The sequence below is a fragment of the Gymnoscopelus braueri genome, assembly GCF_963280865.1.
Source record: "Gymnoscopelus braueri genome assembly, chromosome: 9".
NCBI lineage: Eukaryota > Metazoa > Chordata > Actinopteri > Myctophiformes > Myctophidae > Gymnoscopelus > Gymnoscopelus braueri.
In genome coordinates this window covers 34586362-34605976 of record NC_137610.1, presented here as the reverse complement: position 1 = coordinate 34605976, position 19615 = coordinate 34586362, and the positions used below count along the sequence as shown (strand labels likewise).

At 40.9% G+C, this 19615-nt stretch overlaps 1 protein-coding gene across 1 annotated transcript; it reads right to left on the bottom strand.

Moving 5' to 3' along the window:
* Nucleotides 1-1327: 1327 nt before the first annotated feature.
* Nucleotides 1328-4744, bottom strand: LOC308091807 (uncharacterized protein). The gene is made up of 3 exons (XM_080437533.1): nt 3953-4744; nt 3630-3747; nt 1328-2465 (listed from the first exon to the last, which is right to left on the bottom strand). Exons 1-2 carry the CDS (start codon nt 4512-4514, stop codon nt 3632-3634), a joined length of 678 nt encoding a protein of 225 aa, XP_080293659.1. The 5' UTR covers nt 4515-4744; the 3' UTR covers nt 1328-2465; nt 3630-3631.
* Nucleotides 4745-19615: the final 14871 nt, after the last annotated feature.

Below are 19615 nucleotides of genomic sequence, written 5' to 3'. Positions count from 1 at the left end.
ATATTAACAAGTTTCTGAAATGTCCTTTCTCTCATTCTTCGATGGACAAAACGTTGGACCCATATAGACATGATAAAGGAGATGCGTACAGATGCAGTGAACTAACTGTGGCTATCAGACCCTGGAATTATATTTTAATGGTATATTCCTTCTTGGTATAGAGAAAGAACAGAGCAGCATTCAGAGCTGGTGCAATGTACCCTCTTTCAATTAAGGACTAAAAACTTTGCAAGTATGACCTTGTTGAATAGGCCTGTTTCAATGGACGGATGGACAATTACCAAAAAAGACTAGTAGTTTTTCCTTTCTTTCTTTCTCCCTCGCTGGTGGCAGGTGGCCCTACTACACGCCCGGTGCTGTCGTGTAGCGTGTATCGGGGTGGTGTGTCCATGCCGGGGTAAATAAACAGTGTGTGTGTGAGTGCTTCTTTTACAGAGCCTTGTGGAGTGGATGGGTGGGGTGAATGTGGGGTGGGGTGTTACTTGGGGACAATGCGGGGTTCCAAAGGCAGCTGCTGCCGTTCTTTAGAGGCCCTTTAAATCCCAGCCTATAGCCGTGCACAGCTGCAACATGTCTCAATACAGCTACTAGCCCCGCAATGTGTAAGCTCAAAAAGTAAATAACAGATCAAATCAAACCCACCAGCGCCCTGAATGAATAGAACTGTAATAACCTTGTATATCTGAGTTCACTACACAAGGTCACTACATAGTAATGAAAGGTTCATGGCCACATTATTTTTCAGTAGCATCACTAAGCTGAAACATGAACCCAACACTGTAAAGCAGTGTTTATTGTTAATGTCCTAATAGCATATGAACATTAACCACAAGACAGGCCTTGTAGCCCATGTACTAGCCTCACATGGGCACTGATGATGATGGGGGGGATACAGTGTTTCATGCAACAATAACGATTTTCTGAGGTTGACGCTGTGTGCTTTGTAACTCAGCCACACAGGTCCTTAAAGCAGAGCTGCATTGCCAAGAGAGCTGTATAGCAGCAGCCAACTTTCTCAATGGTCTAATTGTCTTAATCCCTTCTGTTCAGCTAGTCTGGTATACGGAGACAGGTCAGCAGGACTGGTAGACTTTAAGTCATGTTCCAGTGTTTACTTTAGAGAATTATAAGACGTAAGACAATGGTGAGTTGTAGTAGTCTAGCCTATATGTTGCAATTTTTTACTTGTGGGGTAATATATTGGGTGTTATGGTTACAATAGAATACCATAGACTTGACTATGTCATTGAATATAGACAAAATCTGGTGTACTAAAACAGATTAAAAAGGTGTCTGTACAAACAGAAAAGTAGAACAGCGTTTAGAATTGAAATGAAAAATACTTTATTTGCATCATTCTTTAGACATAAATGAGGACAAAGAAATACGGCTCAAGAGACACAAAGAAATCTAGTTTTCAAGTGTAGGCTACTGTGAAGGCTACATGATTGCAAAAACAACAATAAAAACAGCAAATAAAATAAAAAATATGCCCAAAGGCAAATCTGCCTGGCATTTCAATCACAAATAAAGAAACATAAATAAATTATAAGTTAGAATAGTCTTACAAAATATATACATTTACAAAAAAACTGAATGCACTTATATATATAAAAAACAGAAATAAAATATTTATAGGCTGTTGTTTCTATAAAGCTGTACACTTTTGGCCAGTGTAGACGTTATTTTAAGTCATTTAGGATTGCACAATGTTAAAAACAACAACATTTTAACACTGCCAAGTGGCTGTATTGCAAAGCAACCATGAATGCTACATATATCTGGATACAAAGTCACCCCCCCAACCAATCATCCAGTGCCCCCCTCTCATGCTTTCCCGACCGGTTCAAAAAAGTCGCCTTCACAGTCCTGTGTTTCAGTGGTTCTCAACCTTTTCAGGCCTTGACCCCCCCAAAAGAATCATATTTAAACTGGGGACCCCCCACTCTGACAAGCAGACTACTTACTACAAGGAATTGTAGTAGTTGAGGCATTACTTTTTTTTTCACTCTGTTCCGCTGTGAGCTTGTAGATCGGCTACTTTCACAATTTTTGCCTCTTTCTTATGTTATTTGACAATTTGGCCAATGTTTGACCAGTTTTTATAGTATAGTTTGTTGATTACTTTTGCGGTGATGGTCTTTTTCTTTTCTTTCTTTTTTTTGTTGAGGTATTGAAATGGTCTTAAAAGTCCTTAAATTGTCACTTCACTGTCATCTGGGGACCCCCCCCCCCAAAAAAAAGAAATAATAATATGGGGACCCCCCTGGGGATTCGGACCCACAGGTTGAGAACCACTGCTGTATATTTGCAGGCTGCTCCCCGGGCGACACACCAGTGGAGGAGCAGTCAGTCCCACGGCCCTCCTCTCCTCTCCGCTTTCAGCAGAGACGGCCGTAGAGCCGAGGAAAGAAATATCCTCTGCAACGATGACCTCCGTAAGTTATAGTGCAAACAAAATCCACCTGCGGAACAGAGAACACAGAGGTCAGTTTTTATGTCCACTTCTCGGCAGCTCTTAACAAGTGGAAAAACCGACACACCCTTTTCCAGAAATACATGATGAGTCAGCCTCTCTTCTCAGCCCCGATATGTCGTAAGCATCGGTCACGGGCCGGGCGCACAATTAAACCTCTTCTTTCTATATCATTAATTCACATATTATCTCAAACACCCTCGTCAAATTCACGCAGCGTTTTTGGTTAGAACCGTCGGTTTCTGTACCATCGACGACACGCAAGTAAAACTGATGAGAACACACGTTTTGCGAGCGGTCGTGTCTCACGGAGCCGGTGTGTCTCCTCTCCTCACTCTGCTGAAATATGACACCGCGGACCGCAGCACGCAGGCGCCTGTTCTCGCGCGCTTTTCGCGGCACCCTATGACGCAATCCCCCCTCCCCCACTCCACTACTAGTCCTGGTTACTACAACCACCACCACTACTGCCATGTAGTACTACTACTGCTACCCCCCACTACTATTCCTGGTTACTACAACAACAACAACCACCACTACTACTGCTATGTATACTGCTGCCCCTCCCCCACCAATACTAGTCCTGGTTACTACAACCACCACCACTACTACTACTGCTTCTATGTACTACTGCTGCCGAGTGCCGACTATCAACCACATTACAACTGCCATTACTACCAATACCATCATTAAATAGACCTATAGCAGATTACATAGCGATTATTAATAAGAATAATAATCAAAGATCATCAGCTATAACACAGCACTGCCCAAAACACAAATGATAGGCTACTAAATTAATTATAGCCTAAATAAATGTAATTAATTGAAAAGCTACTGTAAAACTAGATGACAATATAACATCCAATAAAACCTTGACAAAACATGATTGTGTCAGCTATTATACAACTGCTATAAAGCTCAATCGCTGTCCTAAACACAATTTATATTTAAGCCTATCGTTTATAATGCTTTGCCTTGCATAATATGTAACGACGTACCAGGTTATTACTCACATAATGTAATATGGTGCAATGATGTTGTAGGGCCTTGCCCAAAACTATCCTTAATTCTATCCTTAGACACAGCAGCGTTCTAAAACCCAGAAAAATCACTTGCATTGCTTCAAACGTGGATTAAAAGCCACACATACCTTCAGCGGATTCTCTTCCGTGGGGTCATCTCCTCTTGGACCGGAGACAGGGAGTGATGGTGGAAGGAGGTCTCACTCGATTTAGTCTCGACCGTTCTCTTTCTTTTAACGAAGAAATCTAGAGAGAATGATGAAAAAACGGTTAGAAATCACGGTTACCATCACTTGTATTTGACTCTTTAGACCGAGTCAAAATGACACACATGTACGGACCAGCCTTATTACCCATTATTGTCCCATTAGTATCAATCACATTTGTAGCATAACATATATCATATCCCAGATGGGGACATTATTACTACACGTTTCAGTATTGTATTTACCTGTGATGCGTGTGGTGTTCGCGTCAGAAGCGGTATCGACGGCCGCCGGCCTCTTGCGTCGCAGAACGGTGTGTCTGCGGCTCCGAGTCCCGGCGGCGTTGACTCTGTCGGTGCGGTTCTCCTGGTTGACCTCGGCGGAGGACGGAGCTGCGTCAACCGCGGCACCGATCAGACGTTCCTCGCAGCGCGGGGACGGTAATTCCTCAACAACGAGCCGCCGGGGCTCCGGGCGCACCTTGACGGGCGTAGCGGGGCAAGTGGCCACTCGGCTCCGGCCGTTCTGCGTCGAGTCCCGATAGAAAGCGGGGCTCTCCTCCGCGGGGCTCGCCTCCCACTCGTACTGGCCGCTTTCCGCCGGCGCGTCGGACTCGAAATTAAAGTTCCACCTCCGCCGGTCCCTGTCCGAGATTTCCCGGAGCTTGGCGTCCATGTCCCGGCTCAGCTCGTCGTGATCCACGGGTCCGAACAGACTGCGGCAGACGCTGGTCCGTGCGTGCAGTGGGAAGGTTCTCCTCGCAACGAGCTTCTCCATTGCGAGCGACAACTGGACACCGTTTGACATGGTGCGAGAGACTCTCCCAGAGGAAAAGAAAAACACCAAATTGTAGTTTAAAAGATCCCCGGTGCTTAAAGCGCGATAGTAGCAGGATCACAGTTTTTTTTTTCTCTCTGTACGTTAAGTGCTGTCTTTCAGAAACTCGTAACGTACTTTCCCTGCTCGCAGTCTTTGCTCAGATTAAATGTACCTAGAATCAGCGATCACGACGTATTTATAACCTCACGGACTCGTAGTAGCCACATCAGCTCGTACGGTCATTGGTTTGTTTACGTCCAACAACCCCCCACTCCCGGTCTCCCATTGGCTGCCCAGGGCCGGATTGGGCGTCAGGCCAAACGAGAGAGTGCAGTGTTTGGATTTATTTTGAGTGTCAGCCAGGGCTCAGCTGAGGTTTGCAATGTTTGGGAAGTGTTAAAAAAAAACGTTGTCGCAGCTTTTAGTGCAGTGGTTCTCAAACTTTTAAAATTCAAGGACCCCCATAACTCTAAGAGTGTACAAATGGAACCAAATAAATGGACCCATTTGGAACCCCCTGAAGGAACACTGTTTGAAAACCACGGTTTTAGTGTGCTTACTTCGTAGTTTTCACCTTCGTGTAACTGGAGAGAGAGAGAGTGCACTGTTTACACCAAATGACCTCGGTACATAGAAATAGGCTACTGTACATATGAACAGAGCAATACCTTCTATGAAATTAATTCAAGGACCCCAACGGAAACAAGTCTGCAAGGACTTTTTTGGTCGGACCTTTTAGACAAAAGTATTATAAATGTAACTGTGTTGTTTTACATTATTTTGCCTAATAAAAAATTCAATCAATCAATCAAGTGCATTTGAATAAATTGCTGCTATTTGGTATCAAACTAGATTTTATACCAAGTGAATGCAAAACATTGAAATACTGCTGTCAACTTTCAAAATGTTATACCAAACTTACCTTTCCTATGTGGATGTAGGCCTATAACTATTTGTGACAGAAAATGCACAACTTGTATAGTTTAGTAAGATAGTCTTCCCTCTAAGTTGCAATGTAACAGCTCTGTTTACATTTTAATTTATTCCCATTTATATTTAATTGTAGGCTACATGTTTTGTTAATATTGAGCACATTTTGCTATATTTAACATTATTCAGATTCTGACTACTTGGTGAGAAACGTTTTATGCACATCAAACATTAATGTTAAGAATGGTTGTTTTTGATCACCTCAATCTCATCACCCTGAACTTGCAAACCTAAGGCAGGCAGTCTGATGCACGCTGCCCAACAAATTCAAAGAGAGCGATTACATTAGACTGCATGATTTAATGGGCCACCTTTCTTCCTAAAAAGTTTGAATCTGGTTCACAGGCTTATATTTGATCATTTTGCACAATCGAAATAGTTTAAATAGGCCTATCTGACTCAAAACCAAATGAGTATCTGAAGTAATCTGCTCAACTGCACAATTGCAGTAAAAGTTAATCCCTGAGAGAAGGGCAAATAATGGAATAGATGCATTCTAATGATAGGCAGCTCTAGGACAGAAGTAAATGTTAAAATAATATCATTACCCACGTACAATATTTATAGCCTAGTGTTCGTTTAATACATAATGTTTTTACATCAGCATAGTGGAAAAGAATATGGAGAGACTGTCTGTGGCGATGGGGTGTTGCAGCACCACCTAGTGGTAAAAGGGTCACATAAATAATCATATTATATTAGATATTTGACACCGAAAAAATGGGGAGTCTGCAGACCTGGAGCACAGGCAGAGACGAGGCTAGTTTCACGACGGTGCTGCACTGGGAGCTGCCCTGTACAACCAGGCTTCTATTGTTGGCTACTGGGAGCTGCCCAGTATCGTCAGAGTCTACTGAGCAGCTGTACATTTGATGGGTGAAGTCTTCTTCTTATACCTCCACGGGTTAAATGCTTTGCTCAAGGACAGTTAGATGAGGGAGAGCCACCATGTGATTAAAATACACTCCGTGTGTAATGCACTCCTTTTTGAGTAAAGGAGTGTAAAACCCTACTCACTTTCAAAACTGCCCTAAAGATACACCTTCAGGAGGCTGCAATTCAAAAATGGCCCCTGTCTAAGTCTTAACCACCCCCCCCCCCATTTATTTTTCTTCTCTTGTACATTTTTACACTCTTCATACCAGTAACCTGTAAGCTGATTGTATGACATTCTGTATAGTAGTGTGTATATCTGTCTGTCTCTTATATGTCATCAACAAGATCTGCATCTGGCTCTCTGACAACAAACTTTCATTACACCTGGGTAAAACTGAATCCATCCTCTTTGGGTCCAGTCCTAACCTTAGCAAGGCAGAGAGTTTCACGATCAAAGTGGGTGATGATGTCATCAAAAGAAAGGATGAAATTACCTACCTGGGCTCCATCTTGGAGGCAAACCTCTCTGGTAACAAAAACGCAGAAAAAGTGATCAAAAATGTCAACCAAACAACACGCTATTTGTGGAGGATTGATCGCCTAGTCAGTAAGAATACTCTGAAGATTCTTGCAGGGGCCCTCATTCAAGGTCATTATGATTATGCATGCACTTCATGGTATCACAACACCTCCAAGGCCTTAAAAACAAGGCTCCAAACATCCCAAAACAAACTTGTAAGGCTACTTCTTGGCCTCAATCACAGAACCCATCTAACCCCTGCTCATTTTGCTAGGATTGGATGGCTTAGGGTTGAGGACAGAGTACAGCAACTTGCTATGGGCCTGGTCTTCAAGATACACCACAACATTGGGATCCCATTTGTCAAAATACTTCCAAAATGTTAATGCAGTCCATGATCATAACACCAGAGGCAGCTCCACAAATCATGTTCAACCCAGATTTGGCTCAACTAAGGGTATGAACTCGTTCTCATGCTATTCATCAAAAATGTGGAATTCCCTACCAAAAGGAGTAAAGGAGTGTAAAACCCTACTCACTTTACAAAACTGCCCTAAAGATACACCTTCAGGAGGCTGCAATTCGAAAATGGCCCCTGTCTAAGTCTTAACCTACCCCCCCCTCCTTCATTTTCCTCTTTTGTATATATATATATATATATATATATATATATTTTATTTTTTTTATTTTTTCTCTCGTCATACCAGTAACCTGAAAGCTGATTGTATGACATTCTGTATAGTAGTGTGTATATCTGTCTGCCTCTTATATGATATCATGATTTGTGTGCATGGGGTTCTCATCTTAAACAAGCTTAGTGCTTAATGAGAGTTTCCAGTTTAGTAGACCTTGTATTGTGAATTTGTACTTCCATGTACTGTTATGTACTGTCATGTACTATTCTCATGTCTTTCTATATAAACTACATCAATCAATCAATCATTGTGTGCATGGGGATCTCATCTTAAACAAGCTCAGTGCTTAATGAGTCTCCCAGTTTAGTAGACCTTGTATTGTGAATTTGTACTTCCATGTACTGATGTTCTCATGTCTTACTAAATAAAGTACATCAATCAATCAATCAGAACAGCTCTGTGATCAGATCCTCTCTGACGACGGATAGCTTACCAGTCACCACTCAAAGTGTTGTGTGTTAGTGACCTCTAGTGGTCAACACAAGCTACATTAAGCAATAACAAGGAATCATGGGGGATGTCTAAATATGACTGTAAATTATAGTATTGTAAAAGTAATAGACCTACAGGCCATTAGGCAGCAAAATGTTACACCCCCCCTGCATACACACGCACACACAAACACACACGCGCGCACACACACACACACACACACACACACACACACACACACACACACACACACACACACACACACACACACACACACACACACACACACACACACACATACACTAAAAGGTTAGACTTGAGTAATTTATGTCTCTCTCACCCTGACAGTAGAATTTTCTTGAGTTACTGGATCAGTAATATTATAATCAACCAATAGTAAAGAGTACACAGGTCAGACAGAGACACAGTAAAATCCAGAGCATTAGCTTAACTCTGAGTGTAGAAATCGACCCCTTAGGTTCCATTTCACATTCTTAAAGTTAATTTAACACACTGGATTTTGCTGTGACCCTAGAAATATTACAGACAATAGAAAAGTGCTAATGTATGTAAAAACATAAAAAGATGAAATATGGATGTACAAGGTTTCTGCCCGACAGCAGCAATGTACTTCGTTGACTGGGGTCTCGCAGGGGTCAAACTTGCCCTGCCCCTGTTTTCCTTGCCGAAACTAGTCAAATATACAAGCTCACAACACTCCGACGCATTGTGACCTTGTAGATCTGCTATTTTTGCCAAAATGTTTGCCTATTTTCACTGAAAGGTTCACCTATCATGACATGACATGTTTCTATCTCTTTCTCTTCTGCTCTCACTCTAATCCTCTCTGCTTTCTCTTCTCACAGAATACAACAAAATGGAGCGTGCATTGTGAATTTCACAATGTGACAAATAAACCTGATTCTGATTCCCGCCCAGAATAGGGGCGCTAGGATTCATGTGGTAAATACTTTCAGATTGCTAACATCAGTAGAGAAACTTATCCTAATGGTTTGACCTGTTTGTCTTGCTAGGACAGATGGACAGGGTCAGTGCTTAGATGTTACTACTCAAACCTGTCTGTCCACCAATTCAAACACATGATACTGGCTAAAAAGACCTAACAAACACACACACACACACACACACACACACACACACACACACACACACACACACACACACACACACACACACACACACACACACACACACACACACACACACACACACACACACACACACACACACACACACACACACGCACGCACAAAGTCCTGGCTTTCTTATGTCTGCTAAACACTGTCACTCTCAGCTTTCCAACTGTCTGTCTCTCTCCTACACTGTCTGTCTCTCCGCTTTCCTAACTGTCTGTCTCTGTCCCACTGAGTATGCACTCTCTTGTTTTTTCCCCATTGTCTTGCACTATGCTAGCACTGCTGAGGTTGCATAGTGTTGTATTATTGTATTTTGTATGTTGCATAACTTATTTATATATTTTTTGACAACTTAGTGATGGTGTTACTTTGACTGCCTTTCCATCATGTACAGTACTTTTTTCTTGCCCTGTAATATGAATTATTTAACTGCTGTCCTGTCTTTGGTGAATGATTTGCCCTCACTGTCTCCCTCAAAATTCCTACTCTCAGTCTCAGTGAAGACTAGGTAGGAGTGGACTGACCGCACCCTTTACGCTAAAGAAAACATAAATCCTGTTCTGGGCTATTTTATTGCTTGTCTAGTTGAACAAGTTCGTAGAATTTAGACAGTTGTGATTTTTTTCAACATACCAGTTTAACCTCCAAGGAATTCACAGTACAGGGAAACAAAAGCTACAGTAACATAGCTTGTTTAACCTGTGGGGTCTGTGTGTGCCTGCCTGCCTGCCTGCCTGCATGCGTCTTGATCAATAGCAGGAATCATTTTATAGACAAACCCAGAATTTGCCTCTGCCATGTACTCCCATCACAGAGTTTTTGCATTGTTTTGTATAAATCAAGAACATTTTTATGTTATTAACACATTTTGTCTCCACTAATCATCAAACGTTTTACAATTATTCTAAAAAGGTGCATGCAATTAAATTTAAGTTTTTAAAACGATCATAAACTAAATTCACAGTTGAGGTATTAACAGGTATAATTTAAGACATCACCTTCAAGATTACAGGGGTAAAAGAGTGGGTGAAATTATTGTATTAATAAACTCCAATGATTTGCAATTATAAAATATAGTCAAATTACATTTGAATTCAATTTGGGAGGATTTATATAGATGGGGAAGTATGCCTATTTCATGGCTGGGAAGAATTAATATATTGAAGATGAAGATTCTTCCAAGATTATTGCCCATTGCAGATGCTGCCAAATTCGTGGTAGCATGGTTTTCAGCACCATAAAATAAACCATTAAATAAACTTCAAAGACCAATAACCTTGGGTGGCCTGGGGGTGACAGATATCAAACTATATTACTGGGCAGCACAGCTATATGTTTGAGTGGATCAATGATAAGCCTGAAAATAAGAACACATGGATTGATATTTTTCACTTCTCACTTTTAGCACCAATTGCTTCAAACCCAGACTTTCTCCCTTCAATTCATGACCCGGTATTCAAAATGTGTCAAGAAAAAGGTCTGGATCAATTGGTAAAAATGTTTGATGGTGCTATTATGCATTATTTTGCAGGATTAAAAAGCAGGTATGAAATTCCAAATTCCCATCACAAATGAAGTAAAAGCTCCCAATATGTCATTTCTAGAAGACATCTTTATGCAGACTACTACCAACAATTTCATATCATCCGTTTCTGAAATATTTAGTCGTAGGGAGGGACACTCTACTATTACTAAACACCATTGCTAAAGGAGCAAGTTTGGCACAAACTAACCTCTTGGTCCAAAATGTGAAATGGAGATTGGTACCTATGTACATATGTTTTGGAGCTGCCCTGTAATTAAACACTTTTGGGAGGATGTGAAGAAGGAAGTCTGTAAAATGATGGGTTATCATATAGCGTTTTTATCACTACATTGTATAATGGCTGCCGATGAGGGAAATATACAAAACAAATACAATGTCAAGTTGATTAGAATACTTCTGTACATTGCGAGAAAGAGTATCCTTAAGCTATGGATCACTAAAGATCCACCCTCAATAGCAGACTGGTATGAAACCGTGTTAAGGATACTTTTCTTAAAGAAACTTACATACATCCTACACCTACATGATAATTACAAAGGCTTTTTAAAGACGTGGCAACCACTCATAAATGTAGTGGACACTTCCAGGTTGAGTACTCTGTTGTCAATGTGAAGAAATGTGTTGGAGCCTGTACCTTTAGTGTTATGTTTTCTTTCTTGTTTTTGTGTTTCCATTCTGTAGTAGTCTTGTTTTTGTCACAAAAATTTGGTTCTGTCTGACCAGAATTGATATGCCTAAGGCCTTAGAATAGAGAAAAACAAAGGAAAAGGTCACATAACAGGACAACTATATCAAATATACATTCATGCTCAAAAATAAGTAACAGCAATGGAATATCCTTTAGTCATATACAAAGTGATATGGCATTTTCAAACATTATCAAAAGTTTTCAATAATTGTGCGCTTATAGATCAGGTATAGTTTATTAAAAGCTATTTCACAATATGGGCTGCTGTCAGAGTCTATGGCTATTTGGGGGTCCTTGGCATGGAGAAGTTTGGGAACCACTGGCCTAGCCTGCCTACCAGCAGTGGCGTGAACATAATTGTGGCTGGTGGTGTGGTGAGTGTTATTGATGATCTGCCTATCCATGGCTACGCATCACTTGTATATATCCTGGAGGGAGGGAAGTTCACCTCTGACCGCACCACCCTCTGTAGCGCTTTGCAGTTAGCAGCTCATCAGGATGCCATCCTGGACACTTTATTTTCCCTCTTCTGTTGCAATCATTTAGTTTGATCTTCTTTTAACGTTTTGTTTTCTGCGAAACCTGAGGTCAGAGGTGATAATCCAAGGTGTGGCCCGCCCCCACCACCTCATTACCTGCCCTTTGATGTAAGAGAGAAGGTCACACCACAGGATGTCCTTGTGTGGGTGTGGGGGGTGGGGGTGACTCTCTATTCACAATCACAGCACCCTACTTTGTCCTGCAAAGATGAAAGTCAAACAATTTCATGCTGATCATCATTTAGACACTTAAAAACACATATTTTCCACTGATTAAAGAACATTTGTCACACACTTGTGTTTTAACATGTCTTAAACTAGTAGAATTAATAGGCTTAATAGTTGTACAGAACAATAATGTTTGACTTTTTACTTAAGTTAAATGAACACTTAAGTAAAAATGTATGTTGTTTACACTTATTTTAACTTGCCTACACTTGTTGCTGGTGGGTTTATTTTTTAAGATTTTGTTGATTACTTTTAAGGCACTTGATGACTGGCCCCTAATTACATCTTTGAGCTGTGTGCAGCCTGAGGTCTTCAGGGCGGGAACCTGCTGGTTGCTCCTGAGTCAAGGCTGACGACAAAGGCTGCTCGTTCCTTTGCTGCCAGGGCTCTTTGTGTCTGGAATGACCTGCCTGAGGACCTCAGGCTAATCAGTACCTTATTTTAATTTGCTTCATAAAACTTTAGCAAGTCCTTTTCATAAATTACTTTAATTGTGTTTGGTGATTCCTTTTCATTTATTATTATGCCCATATGTTACTAAATAACCAATATCCCAATAATAAATTAGTTTGGACAGTAGACAAACTTTGAAGTTGGTTCTCAGTTTGCAGACATTAATTTGTCTCTATAGGCTAAAATAATGGCCCCGGGACTCCAATAAAACCATTCAGTGTTCTTCAGACTGAGCCTACCTTGGGGGATGACACACCTTAAAACACCCCAGGTATTATTACCTAAACTAATTATTTTAACCTCTGTTTGGTCTCTCATCCCAGATGGGATGGCACGATAACAGAGTTATATTTTATTCATTAAAGGAGAGGAGGCAGTCCATTCTCCCTTGAGAATTGAGAGGGTTTAGAAAGCTGAAAGGGAGGCAGTGTATATAGGAGAGAGAGGCGGTAAGAATGCAGGGAAGAAGGCAGCATATTCGTTATATAACAGAGACAGTGTGAGCCAGTATTTTTTTTGCCAGAGAGATGGGTGAATTAGAATCAGAGCTTGCTTTTATTGCCAGGTATGTCTACACATACAAGGAATTTCTCTTGGTGAGACTGGTCCATTACAATTAAACAGTATAGAAACATTTTCAATTATTTACAGCTATTTACTCAAAATAATCAAAAAACAAGCATGAGTATACAATTCAATATACAATGTATATGAAGGGCTGATATAGCAGACAGTGTTGTAGGTAGATAAATAATTAAGATGAATTATTGCACCAAGGGTGAAAGTGTGCACCAAGGGTAAAAGCATATACATTCCAAAATGCACTTGGATGAATAAATAAATGAATTATTGCTCTTGGAATTGAGTACACATCAAGTGTACCGATGCAGAGGGCAACCGTATATATCCACACAGCCTACATTAATTTTGTACTATCATGGAGCAGTGATCCCCTATACCCTCTGCAGTCCACATAGTTTGTATAGTCCTGGTGACACCAGGACTATACAATACAAGGAAATGTACACTGTATGTAATGTATACTTGTATACACATGACTGGTGTGCAGTGAGGGTTGAGGCTATAGGGATTCTTCATTGGTTTGGTGCGCCCACACTGTGCCAACGAGTCACCTCCACAGAGTTATAATTGTAGTTGAGACAATAATTGCCATTCCACAACAATATCCAGTGAAATGCCACCATCCCACATCCATTCTCTTGACTGACTATATAATAATTGGTCGTATGATGCAGTTGCGGTCTGAGAGTAGCAGATCTACAAGCTCACAACAAGACATGTTATGCAATTCTGCACAAAATAGATCTACACAGTGCTTCACTCCATTTTAACTTTTGGTCTGACCTTCATCAGACCACTACTGTTATTGAAATTTCACTCATTGCTCAATTATTTCTGAATTTACATCACCAAGATTTGATGCCTACTATATAAATAAACTTGCCTTGCCTTACTGACCCCTCATAGAAGTGTGTGTGTGTGTGTGTGTGTGTGTGTGTGTGTGTGTGTGTGTGTGTGTGTGTGTGTGTGTGTGTGTGTGTGTGTGTGTGTGTGTGTGTGTGTGTGTGTGCTGTGCGTGCACGTGTGCATGTGAGTGCACGTGTGCATGCGAGCACGTGAGCGCATACGTGTGTGTGTGCATTTGTGTGTGGGACATATCTATGAATACAATAATTTTAAGATGTATTCTACTACATTACTATGACCTTTGGTTTGCCTTATCCACAAAAAGATTGAGCACTGCTGGTCTACAGACCTGTTGGCTCTGTAGGCTATCTGCAGGGCATCCAGAAGGGGGCAGTGATGAGGTGGGACAGCATGAGACACTCAATGGACTTCATTAATCCAGAGGTCAGGGTGACTTGTCTGGGTCAGGGTGACTCTGTAGTTATAAGGTCTGTCATCCTCAGCCTTTTGGGAACAGAGATCATAGTGGATGTTTGAAGCAGTTACATCACTCTCTGAGGTGGAGAGAAGGAGAGGGAGTTTGTGGTAGAAGTGGTGGGGGAAGATATTGGGCCCAAAGCTGGTTGTAGATATCAGTGTAAATAAAGTGGCCAAATGAGGGTGTATTTTCTCTAAGCAAAAACCAACGTGCAATTCACAAAGGGGTGTGTAAATCCCTGATATGTGCGGATTACAGTTGTTCCTAATTTTTGCCATGTCTCTCAGTAATTTTTACATCCCTTGCCGCCTTTTCAAAGTGTAGGCCTACTTAGACAACCTTTGTCTGTCTCTACTCTTAGCATCTACTCTTAGCAGCAATGACTGTGACTAATGACTAATTGTCAGTCAGTCAGTGGGGGCGGCTTAAGCTGAGTGGGTAGAGAGTCCGTCTGGGAATCAGAGGGTCAGCGGTTGGACACTTGGCTCACCAGTCTATGTGTAGCCACTTAACCCCAATCTGCTCCCATGGCGCTGTATTAATGGTGTCCACTGCTCCTAATACAAAGGATGGGTAAATGCAGAAGATGAATTCCAGGTATGTGCAGATGTACTCTAGCAAATACCCAAATAACACAATTACTGTATGTCTCTCAGATGATCCAGTGGATGAACATATAAGCACAGAACATGCTTGACATGTTCTAATCCTAAAGGTTAGGATACATACCTCTTATGGACATTTTTTTTCATCATGTTCTTATATAGCACCTAAACTGAAACAGATTTGGCTCCCAACTCAAATGCTGAGTTTGGCTATAATGCTATAACTTTACCTAATTTTTCAGGGTTTGCCCAATTCTTAAAAACCTTTGGGATGATACATTATATATACAATATTATCATCAAAGTACTGTACATTGAATTCACCTGACTGACCATCTACTTTGGAAATATGGACTTGGAATTGGATGAAGTGACTGAATCTTTTTAGGGTGGCATTGGCTTTTAAAGGAACCTCCCACTGTTAGCAGTGGATCAACAGCATACTGAGTAGGACATCTAGCATATATTTAACCATTTCACAATCCACACAAATATGGAAAGATCTTTTTTTATATACTGATTTACAGTGGTATTTACTTTTACTCAGAGGACATGTGAGGCACAGATCCAACAAACATGAAAATGAGTTAGAACTGGAATAACTGTATTTACATGGCAGCGGTAATATGTCTGATGTTCTGCCTGCTGTATAATGATCTTGCATAATCTTCCCATCAATTTGTTCTGCACAAAGTTTTTAACTGTGACTTTCACAGGGATCAGGCCATCAAATCAATGCTGATTTTGGAAGAAAGGATTTTCTCACCAAACGTATGAGTTATTCTGGAATATTAAACACACACACACACACACACACACACACACACACACACACACGCACACGCACACGCACACGCACACACACACACACACACAGTTGTGTCAAAACAGTTATGCAACACACAGTTGCCGTGAGTTACATTCACACAAACACCTCCTACTACAGTATGAAGAAGGAAGGCACTAGAGCAAACTCAGACAATTAAAGCCATTAAAACCGGCAAAGCATCTGTGTCATTTTACATCATGTTGCATCACAATCATTTTTTACCATATTTTATACTTTGGCTATTAAAAATGCAGATATACAAGCTCATAACACGTCACTTCGTGCCACGCTATGAGCTTGTAGATCTGCTATTTTTGAAAAATCAGGAAAAGTTGAATTATATATATTTTTAAGGCAAACATTTTCTTACTCAAATCTCTGCTTCTGGGGGTCCCTGGAACACAACAGATGGGGGCCCACGACCAAATAGGCTACATATACTGTAAGTTTGGGAGGTCCGCACCACTGATATAGCAGCATCAGTTTTTCAGATAACTGTTAGGATTTGGAAGACATTTGTAGAATCGGCCTCAGGTCTTAATGGGAGTGCAGGCAAATAACATGACAACTTTCAATGTCAATACATCTTCATCAGGCACCTCCTACAGTCAGGGCTGCCAAGTGCCAACCCTCCTTGATTCAGCAGGAGTTTCCTTGATTTCAACCACATCTCCTTGAGGACTCCTTGATTGTCATTTTTCCTTGATTTCTTCTTGAATTGGGGATTTCTGCCATTTTGCGTGGCAAACCGTAATACTGCCCCTCCGCTCAGTATAGGCTACACACCCCACTGATATGCAGCCAGGGCCAGCCATTTGTTTATTGGGGTTTTAATTGCTTCAGTCATTCTGTAGGCCTACTTTTAGCTTTATAATGGATGAAATTTGAAAATGTACCCATCATTTTCCAATGCTAGTAAAGCAAGCCTGATATAAGTATCACATTCACCAGATTGAATCACCATGATTCTCTCAGTCGGATGTTGGCAGGCCTGCCTACAGAATGTCATTGTTGGTGCCAGAAGGTCAGCTTGTCTTCAAACTAAATTAATACATAAACCAGATAGTTGTAGTTTGTCTATCCAGCGGCATTGTGGGTACATGACCTTTACCCTGCATGTCCAACTCACTGCCTACATCACACAGCAAAAAGAGATACAAGCGGCCTAGTTTAGTGGTGGGTGTGTGTGTGTGTGTGTGTGTGTGTGTGTGTGTGTGTGTGTGTGTGTGTGTGTGTGTGTGTGTGTGTGTGTGTGTGTGTGTGTGTGTGTGTGTGAGAGAGACAGGGGGAGGGGTCCCAGTGTCTGACTGTAGTGCAGTGGAAAATTGCAGTGGAAATTTTCAGACGTGAGATGGCACTCTATTTGATGTCTTGATGTCATAATATTGTTATTATTATTATTATGATTGTTATTATTATTATTATTATTATTATTATTATTATTATTATATTGTTGTATTATTATTACTAGGCCAATGCCCATTGGAAATGAGCCCCGTTGGGAACTCTGATGTCAGTACTATGACCTCATATTGATGAAATCAGGGATCTCCATACATGGTCATTAAAGGAACACAGAAAGACAGACAGACAGATACAGAGACACTTGTACTTTCGGGTCTGGAAAACCACCAGTCGGACTGACTTTCCACTTTCCGCACCTTCATTTTAAGTTTAAAGTTGATGTCACAAATCACATATTGAGGGGCCTCTAAAGAATGTAGAGAAAAAATGTTTTCACTTAGACCCCAGATAACGGTTCCTTATGTCACACAAATGTCTGTTGCAGAAACATGATTTTAAGTATTATTTTTATTTATTTTTACCAATCTTCACCAAATTAGGTACACATGATCACAGGAATTGTGACAAGGAGAGCCTTAGAGCACGTACAGGTGGCTGCAATTCGGAACTGGCCCCTGTAAAAAGACAAAGCCCCTGTAAAAAGTCCCCAGGTGTGATGCAGGGTTTTCAGCTCTCCCTTCACTGTCCTATACGCCAGGTGTTCTTTATCCTGAGCTGCAGGGGTTTTCGAGGTGAGTTGTACCAGACAAGGACCCTGATGAACTTGAACTTGAACCGAATCAGCCCAGATCAGGCAAAGGTTAGAATTACCCAATCAGTCACTGCCTCATTCAGAGAAAAGCTTTAAATAGCTTCCGATGAGGCTATTCACAGATAGGGAATAGAAAGTACTGTGTGTGCATGTCTTTGTAGACAATGTAGAGACAGATTTGGGTTAGTTCACTGGATCAGGAGGAACTACTTTGGTAAGTTCACAGACCACTCTAGGGGAGCTGTTGCAAAAGTAAAGGTTACTTTATATTTCTCCTTTAAAACGATGTTAAAACCATCGTTAAAAATGCGGTTTTAACAGACCTGTTGCACTATAACTTAAGTTAGTATTAGTAACGTTTTCACCTAAAAAATGAATAGGGGAGCCTATTCATTTTCTAATGTAGAGTCTATATTATACTGCTACTCCCTTTATGATTTAAAACGGTTAAAAAAATACTAATCTATAGTTATTTTGTTTGAGTATTTTTGCACAGGAATGAGTCACAAATAAAAATAAACAAATAAAATTGCAGTCACGTTCAAAGAACAGCTAACGGAAGTGACGACACTCAAAAATAGTTACAGCAGATGGTGTTGGAGCGAGGAGTTTGTTGTGACATTCACAGATTTGAGCAACTTCAAGGACAAACGTGTTCAAACATTTAACGTATTTGGACGGTTCCAGATAGAGGGGATTACTACGTAATATTACTGTTAAAAAGTTTGACTGTCACGAATATTAATAAATAACGAACGGACAAAGTGATGATGATCATATTGGAGAGACAAGCTAACACGGCCAGACGCTTCAAGTTACTAGAATCCAGCTAAAATGAATGCTTGGGTGACATCCGAATTCACCTTCAAAAGAAAAGCTCTCACCAGCGTTGCCATGTCCGCTTATTTTAAGCCACTTTGGGCTCGTTTTTCTAAAAAGCTGCTTGGTTGCGGGGTCTGCGGGTTGCGGTTTTATGGGGCTTCTTTCTAAGTGTAGTTGCTTATTTGGGCTTCCTATCTTTGTTTAAAGTGTTTCTTAAACATTATCAAGTCAAGGACCCCTAAATTAATATGTATTTGTCTGCGGACCCTTATCTGAAAGCATGTTATGCCAGGGACCCCCCATACAAGATTTGTGTTGTTAAAATGTTTCAAAGATATACTTTTTTTAAATTTAATTTGTATTATTCCAACGCAATGCGTTTTGAGCTTGTAATGTAGATCGTCTATTTTCAAATATCTAATGTATAGTAGGCAGGGGTGCAATGCTCACTGGACGGCCTTGCACGGCGTGCTGGAACCTATCATAGGAATTAGCCTATATGCATATCAATTGTCCATTGTGTGATCTAGGTGTTAAGCGACGTGCGCGTCACGTCATTAAAATACAGTGCAAGCACTTCCCAAATGAGCATAGCAACACTGATAGTAGGCCTAGTTTAAAGTGCTAAGGGCTCGCTGCTTGTTTCTCTCGCAAAACCTGATAACACTGGCCCTCACGTTGTACTGCCATCGCAACGACTCTTATTTTGACAATCCATGCCCGGAAACAACCCACCTACGGACGGCA